The sequence below is a fragment of the Hypanus sabinus genome, unplaced genomic scaffold (assembly GCF_030144855.1).
Source record: "Hypanus sabinus isolate sHypSab1 unplaced genomic scaffold, sHypSab1.hap1 scaffold_2435, whole genome shotgun sequence".
Lineage (NCBI taxonomy): Eukaryota > Metazoa > Chordata > Chondrichthyes > Myliobatiformes > Dasyatidae > Hypanus > Hypanus sabinus.
The window spans coordinates 19,520-31,490 of NW_026780555.1; the positions used below are offsets into that span (position 1 = coordinate 19,520).

Below are 11,971 nucleotides of genomic sequence, written 5' to 3' on the forward strand. Positions count from 1 at the left end.
CACTCCCGGGGTCAGACACAGAGTGAAACTCTCTCCACACACTCCCGGGGTCAGACACAGAGTGAAACTCCCTCCACACACTCACGGGGTCAGACACAGAGTTAATCTCCCTCCACACCGTCACATCACACACTCCCGGGGTCAGACACAGAGTGAAACTCCCTCCACACACTCCCAGGGTCAGACGCAGAGTGAAACTCCCTCCACACCGTCCCATCACACACTCCCGGTGTCAGACACAGAGTGAATCTCCCTCCGCACCGTCCCATCACACACTCTAGGGGTCAGACATAGACTGAATCTCCATCCACACCGTCCCATCACACACTCCCGGGCTCAGAAACAGAGTGACTCTCCTTCCACACGGTCCCATCACACTCTCCCGGGGTCAGACACAGAGTGAAACTCCCTCCACACACTCCCGGGGTCAGACAGAGAGCGAATCTCCCTCCACACCGTCTCATCACACACTCCCGGGGTCAGACACTGAGTGAATCTCCCTCCGCACCGTCCCATCACACACTCTAGGGGTCAGACACAGAGTGAATCTCCTTCCACACCATCCCATCACACACTCCCGGGGTCAGACACAGAGTGAAACTCCCTCCACACACTCCCGGGGTCAGACACAGAGTTAAACTCCCTCCACACCGTCACATCACACACTCTCGGGGTCAGACACAGAGTGAATCTCCTTCCACACCGTCCCATCACACACTCCCGGGCTCAGACACAGAGTGACTGTCCTTCCACATGGTCCCATCACACACTCCCGGGGTCAGACACAGAGTGAAACTCCCTCCACACACTCCCGGGGTCAGACACAGAGTTAATCTCCCTCCACACCGTCACATCACACACTCCCGGGGTCAGACACAGAGTGAATCTCCTTCCACACCGTCCCATCACACACTCCCGGGCTCAGACACAGAGTGTCTCTCCTTCCACATGGTCGCATCACACACTCCCGGGGTCAGACACAGAGTGAAACTCCCTCCACACACTCCCCGGGTCAGACAGAGAGCGAATCTCCCTCCGCACCGTCCCATCACACACTCTAGGGGTCAGACACAGAGTGAAGCTCCCTCCACACCGTCCCATCACACACTCCCGGGGTCAGAGACAGAGTGAATCTCCCTCCACACCGTCACATCACACACTCCCGGGGTCAGACACAGAGTGAAACTCTCTCCACACACTCCCGGGGTCAGACACAGAGTGAAACTCCCTCCACACACTCACGGGGTCAGACACAGAGTTAATCTCCCTCCACACCGTCACATCACACACTCCCGGGGTCAGACACAGAGTGAAACTCCCTCCACACACTCCCAGGGTCAGACACGGAGTGAACCTCCCCCCACACCGTCCCATCACACACTCCCATGGTCAGACCCAGAGCGAATCACCTTCCACACCGTCCCATCACACACTCCCAGGGTCAGACACAGAGTGAAACTCCCTCCACACACTCTCGGGGTCAGACACAGAGTGAATCACCATCCACACCGTCCCATCACACACTCCCGGGGTCGGACACAGAGTGAATCACCATCCACACCGTCCCATCACACACTCCCGGGGTCGGACACAGAGTGAGTCTCCCTCCACACCGTCCCATCACACACTCCCGGGGTCAGACACAGAGTGTCTCTCCCTCCACACCGTCCCATCACACACTCCCGGGGTCAGACACAGAGTGAATCTCCCTCCACACCGTCCCATCACACAGTCCCGGTGTCAGACACAGAGTGACTCTCCCTCCACACCGTCCCATCACACACTCCCGGGGTCAGACCCAGAGTGAAACTCCCTCCACACACTCCCGGGGTCAGACACAGAGCGAATCTTCCTCCACACCGTCCCATCACACACACCCGGGGTCAGACACAGAGCGAATCTCCCTACACTCACCCCCAGGGTCGGGCACAGTGTGAAACTCCCTCCACACACTCCCGGGGTCAGACACAGAGTGAATCTCCCTATACTCACCCCCAGGGTCGGGCACAGTGTGAAACTCCCTCCACACACTCCCGGGGTCAGACACAGAGTGAATCTCCCTCCACTCCGTCCCATCACACACTCCCGGGGTCAGACACAGAGTGAATCTCCCTCCACACCGTCCCATCACACACTCCTGGGGTCAGACACAGAGTGAAACTCCCTCCACACACTCCCGGGGTCTGACACTGAGTGAATCTCCCTCCGCACCGTCCAATCACACTCTCCCTGGGTCAGACACAGAGTGAATCTCCCTCCACACCGTCCCATCACACACTCCCGGGGTCAGACACAGAGCGAATCTCCCTCCACACTGTCCCATCACACACTCGCGGGGTCAGACACAGAGTGAATCTCCCTACACACCGTCCCATCACACACTCCCGGGGTCAGACACAGAGTGAAACTCCCTCCACACACTCCCGGGGTTGGACACAGAGCGAATCTCCCTCCACACCGTCCCATCACACACTCGCGGGGTCAGACACAGAGTGAATCTCCCTCCACACCGTCCCATCACACACTCCTGGGGTCAGACACAGAGTGAAACTCCCTCCACACACTCCCGGGGTCTGACACAGTGTGAATCTCCCTCCGCACCGTCCAATCACACTCTCCCTGGGTCAGACACAGAGGGAATCTCCCTCCACACCATCCCATCACACACTCCCGGGGTCAGACACAGAGCGAATCTCCCTCCACACCGTCCCATCAGACACTCGCGGGGTCAGACACAGAGAGAATCTCCCTACACTCACCCCCATGGTCGGACACAGTGTGAAACTCCCTCCACAGACTCCCGGGGTCGGACACAGAGTGAATCTCCCTCCACATCATCCCATCACACACTCCCGGTGTCAGAGACAGAGTGAATCACCCTCCACACCGTCCCTTCACACACTCCCGGGGTCAGACACAGAGTGAATCTCCGTCCACACCGTCCCATCACACACTCCCGGGGTCAGACACAGTGTGAAGCTCCCTCCACACCGTCCCATCACACTCTCCCGGTGTCAGAGACAGAGTGAATCACCCTCCACACCGTCCCTTCACACACTCCCGGGGTCAGACACAGAGTGAATCTCCGTCCACACCGTCCCATCACACACTCCCGGGGTCAGACACAGTGTGAAGCTCCCTCCACACCGTCCCATCAGATACTCTCGGGGTCAGACACAGAATGAATCTCCCTCCGCACTGTCTCATCACACACTCCCGGGGTCAGACACAGTGTGAATCTCCCTCCGCACCATCCCATCACACACTCCAGGGGTCGGACACAGAGTGAGTCTCCCTCCACTCCGTCCCATCACACACTCCCGGGGTCAGACACAGAGTGAATCTCCCTCCACACCGTCCCATCACACACTCCCGGGGTCAGACACAGAGTGAATCTCCCTCCTCACCGTCCCATCACACACTCCCGGGGTCTGTCACAGAGTGAATCTCCCTCCACTCCGTCCCATCACACACTCCCGGGGTCAGACACAGAGTGAATCTCCCTCCACACCTTCCCATCACACACTCCCGGGGTCAGACACAGAGTGAATCTCCCTCCACTCCGTCCCATCACACACTCCCGGGGTCAGACACAGAGTGAATCTCCCTCCACTCCGTCCCATCACACACTGCCGGGGTCGGACACAGAGTGAGTCTCCCTCCACACCGTCCCATCACACACTCCCGGGGTCAGACCCAGAGTGAAACTCCCTCCACACACTCCCGGGGTCAGACACAGAGCGAATCTTCCTCCACACCGTCCCATCAGACACTCCCGGGGTCAGACACAGAGTGAATCTCCCTACACTCACCCCCAGGGTCGGGCACAGTGTGAAACTCTCTCCACACACTCCCGGGGTCAGACACAGAGTGAATCTCCCTCCACTCCGTCCCATCACACACTCCCGGGGTCAGACACAGAGTGAATCTCCCTCCACACCGTCCCATCACACACTCCTGGGGTCAGACACAGAGTGAAACTCCCTCCACACACTCCCGGGGTCAGACACAGAGCGAATCTCCCTCCACACTGTCCCATCACACACTCGCGGGGTCAGTCACAGAGTGAATCTCCCTACACACCGTCCCATCACACACTCCCGGGGTCAGACACAGAGTGAAACTCCCTCCACACACTCCCGGGGTTGGACACAGAGCGAATCTCCCTCCACACCGTCCCATCACACACTCGCGGGGTCAGACACAGAGTGAATCTCCCTCCACACCGTCCCATCACACACTCCTGGGGTCAGACACAGAGTGAAACTCCCTCCACACACTCCCGGGGTCTGACACAGTGTGAATCTCCCTCCGCACCGTCCAATCACACTCTCCCTGGGTCAGACACAGAGGGAATCTCCCTCCACACCATCCCATCACACACTCCCGGGGTCAGACACAGAGCGAATCTCCCTCCACACCGTCCCATCAGACGCTCGCGGGGTCAGACACAGAGTGAATCTCCCTACACTCACCCCCATGGTCGGACACAGTGTGAAACTCCCTCCACACACTCCCGGGGTCGGACACAGAGTGAATCTCCCTCCACATCGTCCCATCACACACTCCCGGTGTCAGAGACAGAGTGAATCACCCTCCACACCGTCCCATCACACACTCCCGGGGTCAGACACAGAGTGAATCTCCGTCCACACACTCCCGGGGTCAGACACAGTGTGAAGCTCCCTCCACACCGTCCCATCAGATACTCTCGGGGTCAGACACAGAATGAATCTCCCTCCGCACTGTCTCATCACAGACTCCCGGGGTCAGACACAGTGTGAATCTCCCTCCGCACCATCCCATCACACACTCCCGGGGTCGGACACAGAGTGAGTCTCCCTCCACACCGTCCCATCACATACTCCCGGGGTCAGACACAGAGTGTATCTCCCTCCACACCGTCCCATCACACACTCCCGGGGTCAGACACAGAGTGAATCTCCCTCCACACCGTCCCATCACACAGTCCCGGGGTCAGACACAGAGTGACTCTCCCTCCACACCGTCCCATCACACACTCCCGGGGTCAGACCCAGAGTGAAACTCCCTCCACACACTCCCGGGGTCAGACACAGAGCGAATCTCCCTCCACACCGTCCCATCACACACTCCCGGGGTCAGACACAGAGCGAATCTCCCTCCACACCGTCCCATCAGTCACTCGCGGGGTCAGACACAGAGTGAATCTCCCTACACTCACCCCCAGGGTCGGACACAGTGTGAAACTCCCTCCACACACTCCCGGGGTCAGACACAGAGTGAATCTCCCTCCACTCCGTCCCATCACACACTCCCGGGGTCAGACACAGAGTGAATCTCCCTCCACACCGTCCCATCACACACTCCCGGGGTCAGACACAGAGTGAATCTCCCTCCACTCCGTCCCATCACACACTCCCGGGGTCAGACACAGAGTGAATCTCCCTCCACATCGTCCCATCACACACTCCCGGTGTCAGAGACAGAGTGAATCACCCTCCACACCGTCCCATCACACACTCCCGGGGTCAGACACAGAGTGAATCTCCGTCCACACACTCCCGGGGTCAGACACAGTGTGAAGCTCCCTCCACACCGTCCCATCAGATACTCTCGGGGTCAGACACAGAATGAATCTCCCTCCGCACTGTCTCATCACAGACTCCCGGGGTCAGACACAGTGTGAATCTCCCTCCGCACCATCCCATCACACACTCCCGGGGTCGGACACAGAGTGAGTCTCCCTCCACACCGTCCCATCACATACTCCCGGGGTCAGACACAGAGTGTATCTCCCTCCACACCGTCCCATCACACACTCCCGGGGTCAGACACAGAGTGAATCTCCCTCCACACCGTCCCATCACACAGTCCCGGGGTCAGACACAGAGTGACTCTCCCTCCACACCGTCCCATCACACACTCCCGGGGTCAGACCCAGAGTGAAACTCCCTCCACACACTCCCGGGGTCAGACACAGAGCGAATCTCCCTCCACACCGTCCCATCAGTCACTCGCGGGGTCAGACACAGAGTGAATCTCCCTACACTCACCCCCAGGGTCGGACACAGTGTGAAACTCCCTCCACACACTCCCGGGGTCAGACACAGAGTGAATCTCCCTCCACTCCGTCCCATCACACACTCCCGGGGTCAGACACAGAGTGAATCTCCCTCCACACCGTCCCATCACACACTCCCGGGGTCAGACACAGAGTGAATCTCCCTCCACTCCGTCCCATCACACACTCCCGGGGTCAGACACAGAGTGAATCTCCCTCCACACCGTCCCATCACACACTCCCGGGGTCAGACACAGAGTGAATCACCCTCCACACCGTCCCATCACACACTCCCGGGGTCAGACACAGAGTGAATCTCCCTCCACACCGTCCCATCGCACACTCCCGGGGTCAGACACAGAGTGAATCTCCCTCCACACCGTCCCATCACACACTCCCGGGGTCAGACACAGAGTGAATCTCCCTCCGCACCGTCCAATCACACACTTCCGGGGTCAGACACAGAGTGAATCTCCACTCTCTGTCTTTTACTTTCTCGTTCTCTCTCTCAGACGACGGAGCGGTGGTAATGGAGGTGGACCACGACAAGCGTCTGGTTTTCACGGAGACCCTGTCCCTCGCCCTGCACAACAGTGACCTTGTTCTCTCCGCGATGCTCCCCAGCGAAGACCAGGTAGCATCACGCCTCACCTCTCCAATAATCGCCACCCACCTCGATACCAAAAACATCGCTTTTGAGAGGTGAGAGATTCTTTTCAGTCCCAGGGTTCTGTTACTCTATATATAAACCCCCTGAATCTCTGGATTAGATCCCAGTCTGTAACCCACTCCCGGGGATCTGTTATTCTGTATATAAACCCCCCGAACCCCTGGATTAGATCCCAGTCTGTAACCCACTCCCGGGGATCTGTTATTCTGTATATAAACCCCCCGAACCCCTGGATTAGATCCCAGTCTGTAACCCACTCCCGGGGTTCTGTTATTCTGTATATAAACCCCCTGAATCCCTGGATTAGATCCCAGTCTGTAACCCACTCCCAGGGATTATGTTATTCTGTATATAAACCCTCTGAACCCCTGGATTAGATCCCAGTTTGTAACCCACTCCCGGGGATCTGTTACTCTATATATAAACCCCCCGAACCCCTGGATTAGATCCCAGCCTATAACCCACTCCCGGGGATCTGTTATTCTGTATATAAACCCCCTGAATCCCTGGATTAGATCCCAGTCTGTAACCCACTCCCAGGGATTATGTTATTCTGTATATAAACCCTCTGAACCCCTGGATTAGATCCCAGTTTGTAACCCACTCCCGGGGATCTGTTACTCTATATATAAACCCCCCGAACCCCTGGATTAGATCCCAGCCTGTAACCCACTCCCGGGGATCTGTTATTCTGTATATAAACCCCCTGAATCCCTGGATTAGATCCCAGTCTGTAACCCACTCCCAGGGATTATGTTATTCTGTATATAAACCCTCTGAACCCCTGGATTAGATCCCAGTTTGTAACCCACTCCCGGGGATCTGTTATTCTGTATATAAACCCCCCGAACCCCTGGATTAGATCCCAGTCTGTAACCCACTCTCATTTTTCAGGAATAAATCTGGAATTTGGGGATGGCGTTCCGAACGTTCGGAGATTGTCCATGGGTATCAGGCCAAGGTAACGAATCCATCCGTTCATTCCCCCGCAATCCTTTTCTCTCCCCCCAGTGTGTCTCTCTCTCCCTTTCTCCCCCATGTCTCTCTCTCTCCCTCTCTCCGCCGTGTCTCTCTCTCTCCCCCAGTGTCTCTCTCTCTTTCTCCCGTGTCTCTCTCTCCACCCCGTCTCTCTCTCTCTCTCCCTCGTCTCTCTCTCTCTCTCCCTCGTCTCTCTCTCTCTCTCTCTCTCCCCCAGTGTCTCTCTCTCCCCCAGTGTTTCTCTCTCCCCCTCTCTCTCTCTCTCTCTCTCTCTCTCTCTACAGTGTCTCTCTCTCTCCCCCGTGCCTCTCTCTCTCCCGTCTTTCTCTCTCTCTCCCCTGTCTTTCTCTCTCCCCCCTCTCTCTCTCTCCCCCCAGTGTCTCTCTGTCTCCCCCGTGTCTCTTTCTCTCCTCTCAGTCTCTCACTCCCCTGTGTCTCTGTCTCTCCCAGTCTCTGTCTCTCTCCCCAGTCTCTCTCTCTCTCCCCAGTCTCTCTCTCTCCCCACTCTCTCTCTCTCCCCCAGTCTCTCTCTCTCCCCCACTCTCTCTCTCCCCAGTCTCTCTCTCTCCCACTGTGTGTCTCTCTCCCCCCCGAGTGTCTCTCTCTGTGTCCACCGATTCTCCCCCTCCCGACTTTCTCTCTCCCCACTATCCTGTCCTGCGTCCAGTCTCTCTGTCTCCCCATCTCCCTCTCTCTTCCCCAGTCTCTCTCCCCAGCCTCTCTCTCTCTCTCTCTCTCTCTCAGGTTTTTAGCGCAAACAATGTTGACCTGGTGACCAAAACAAGAACAGAGCACCTGTCTGACCCGGACAAGGCAAAGATCAAAGGTCAGTTTGTCACCCCCCTCCCCGGCTCCGTCAGCCCCTCCCTCCCCTACACCCCTCCCTGTCTCCAAATCTTTAAAACTTACTGATAAATTTAATTTCATGTAAGAACTTTGTAATAAAGTTATCTTTTCTCCTCTATTCTGCGCTCTCTCCCTTCCCTCTCTCTCACGTCCCCCCCTTCACCTCTCATTCCCCTCCTCTCTCTGCTCCCACTCTCTGTCCCTGTCCCTTCAACCCCTCACTTCCCCACTTTCTGTCTGTCTCTCTCTCTCCTGTGTCCCTCGCTTCCCACTATCTCTCACTCCCTCTCCCCCACCCCTCCCTCCCGTAGGGACACGGACCCCACTGCAGTCATTTCTAGGCCTCGCTGAGCAGCATGTCCCATCCCCTCTCGAAGGGGTAGGGTATCGATCAGACCTCGTAACGCCCAATCGATCCCGCTAACCCAGGCTCCCGTCTTAGCCAGTCCCATTTGCCCGTGTTTGTCCCATTGCCCTCTAACCCTTCCCTATCCGTGTCCCTGTCCGAGTGTCGTTAATGTACCTGCCTCGACCGCTTCCACCGGCAGCTCCTTCCACAGACGGACCACCCGTATCCTTCTGAACCTTTCCTATCCGTGTCCCTGTCCGAGCGTCGTTAATGTACCTGCCTCGACAGCTTCCACCGGCAGCTCCTTCCGCAGACGGACCACCCGTATCCCTCTAAACCTTTCCTATCCGTGTCCCTGTCCGAGTGTCGTTAATGTACCTGCCTCGACCACTTCCTCCGGCAGCTCCTTCCACAGAGGGACCACCCGTATCCCTCTAAACCTTTCCTATCCGTGTCCCTGTCCGAGTGTCGTTAATGTACCTGCCTCGACCACTTCCTCCGGCAGCTCCTTCCACAGACGGACCACCCGTATCCCTTTAAACCTTTCCTATCTGTGTCCCTGTCCGAGTGTCGTTAATGTACCTGCCTCGACCACTTCCTCCGGCAGCTCCTTCCACAGACGGACCACCCGTATCCCTCTAAACCTTTCCTATCCGTGTCTCTGTCCGAGTGTCGTTAATGTACCTGCCTTGACCGCTTCCACCGGCAGCTCCTTCCACAGACGGACCACCCGTATCCCTCTAAACCTTTCCTATCCGTGTCCCTGTCCGAGTGTCGTTAATGTATCTGCCTTGACCACTTCCTCAGCCAGCTCCTTGCACAGACGGACCACACGTATCCCTCTATACCTTTCCTATCCGTGTCCCTGTCCGAGTGTCGTTAATGTACCTGCCTCGACCACTTCCTCTGGCAGCTCCTTCCGCAGACGGACCACCCGTATCCCTCTAAACCTTTCCTATCCGTGTCCCTGTCCGAGTGTCGTTAATGTACCTGCCTCGACCACTTCCTCCGGCAACTCCTTCCACAGACGGACCACCCGTATCCCTCTAAACCTTTCCTATCCGTGTCCCTGTCCGAGTGTCGTTAATGTATCTGCCTTGACCACTTCCTCAGCCAGCTCCTTGCACAGACGGACCACACGTATCCCTCTATACCTTTCCTATCCGTGTCCCTGTCCGAGTGTCGTTAATGTACCTGCCTCGACCACTTCCTCTGGCAGCTCCTTCCGCAGACGGACCACCCGTATCCCTCTAAACCTTTCCTATCCGTGTCCCTGTCCGAGTGTCGTTAATGTACCTGCCTCGACCACTTCCTCCGGCAGCTCCTTCCACAGACGGACCACCCGTATCCTTCTGAACCTTTCCTATCCGTGTCCCTGTCTGAGTGTCGTTAATGTACCCGCCTCGACCACTTCCTCCGGCAGCTCCTTCCACAGACGGACCACCCGTATCCCTCTAAACCTTTCCTGTCCGTGTCCCTGTCCGAGTGTCGTTAATGTACCTGCCTCGACCGCTTCCTCCTATAGTGGGGGAGTCTCGGACCAGAGGTCACAGATAGAGTGGATGTGGAGAGGATGTTTCCTGTAGTGGGGGAGTCTAGGACCAGAAGACACAGATAGAGTGGATGTGGAGAGGATGTTTCCTGTAGTGAATGAGTCTAGGACCAGAGGACACAGGTATAGTGGATGTGGAGATGATGTTTCCTGTAGTGGGGGAGTCTAGGACCAGTAGACACAGATAGAGTGGATGTGGAGAGGATGTTTCCTGTAGTGGGGGAGTCTAGGACCACAGGACACAGATAGAGTGGATGTGGAGAGGATGTTGACTGCAGTGGGGGAGTCTAGGACCAAAGGACACAGATAGTGTGGATGTGGAGAGGATGTTTCCTATAGTGGGGGAGTCTCGGACCAGAGGTCACAGATAGAGTGGATGTGGAGAGGATGTTTCCTGTAGTGGGCGAGTCCAGGACCACAGGACACAGATAGAGTGGATGTGGAGAGGATGTTTCCTATCGTGGGGGAGTCTTGGACCAGAGGTCACAGATATAGTGGATGTGGAGAGGATGTTTCCTGTTGTGGGGGAGTCTAGGACCAGAGGACACAGATAGAGTGGATGTGGAGAGGATGTTTCCTATAGTGGGGGAGTCTAGGAGCAGAGGACACAGATAGAGTGGATGTGGAGAGGATGTTTCCTATAGTGGGGGAGTCTAGGACCAGAGGACACAGATAGAGTGGATGTGGAGAGGATGTTTCCTGTAGTGGGGGAGTCTAGGACCAGAGGACACAGATAGAGTGGATGTGGAGAGGATGTTTCCTATAGTGGGGGAGTCTAGGACCACAGGACACAGATAGAGTGGATGTGGAGAGGATGTTTCCTGTAGTGGGGGAGTCTAGGACCAGAGGACACAGATAGAGTGGATGTGGAGAGGATGTTTCCTATAGTGGGGGAGTCTAGGACCAGAGGACACAGATAGAGTGGATGTGGAGAGGATGTTTCCTGTAGTGGGGGAGTCTAGGACCAGAGGACACAGATAGAGTGGATTTGGAGAGGATGTTTCCTATAGTGGGGGAGTCTAGGACCAGAGGACACAGATAGAGTGGATGTGGAGAGGATGTTTCCTGTAGTGGGGGAGTCTAGGACCAGAGGACACAGATAGAGTGGATGTGGAGAGGATGTTTCCTGTAGTGGGGGAGTCGAGGACCAGAGGACACAGATAGAGTGGATGTGGAGCGGATGTTTCCTATAGTGGGGGAGTCTAGGACCAGAGGACACAGATAGAGTGGATTTGGAGAGGATGTTTCCTATAGTGGGGGAGTCTAGGACCAGAGGACACAGATAGAGTGGATGTGGAGAGGATGTTTCCTATAGTGGGGGAGTCTAGGACCAGAGGACACAGATACAGTGGATGTGGAGAGGATGTTTCCTATAGTGGGGGAGTCTAGGACCAGAGGACACAGATAGAGTGGAAGTGTAGCGGATGTTTCCTGTAGTGGGGGAGTCTAGGACCAGAGGACACAGATAGAGTGGATGTGGAGAGGATGTTTCTTATAGTGGGGGAGTCTAGGACCAGAGGACACAGATAGAGT

The 11,971-nt window shown here is 56.4% G+C and overlaps 1 protein-coding gene across 1 annotated transcript; it reads left to right on the forward strand.

Moving 5' to 3' along the window:
- The first annotated feature begins 6,560 nt into the window (after nt 1–6,560).
- LOC132387962 (ankyrin repeat domain-containing protein 13D-like) lies at nt 6,561–9,018 on the forward strand. Its single transcript, XM_059960276.1, has 4 exons — nt 6,561–6,745; nt 7,608–7,674; nt 8,436–8,517; nt 8,849–9,018. Exons 1-4 carry the CDS (start codon nt 6,573–6,575, stop codon nt 8,959–8,961), a joined length of 435 nt encoding a protein of 144 aa, XP_059816259.1. The 5' UTR covers nt 6,561–6,572; the 3' UTR covers nt 8,962–9,018.
- Nucleotides 9,019–11,971: the final 2,953 nt, after the last annotated feature.

Bases quoted from the DNA above. Each gene is read 5' to 3' on its own strand.
- LOC132387962 (XM_059960276.1), top strand. From the start codon at position 6,573: ATGGAGGTGGACCACGACAAGCGTCTGGTTTTCACGGAGACCCTGTCC. The intron at 6,746-7,607 runs GTGAGAGATTCT...CTCATTTTTCAG, and splicing joins AAAAACATCGCTTTTGAGAG to GAATAAATCTGGAATTTGGG. The intron at 7,675-8,435 runs GTAACGAATCCA...TCTCTCTCTCAG, and splicing joins TCCATGGGTATCAGGCCAAG to GTTTTTAGCGCAAACAATGT.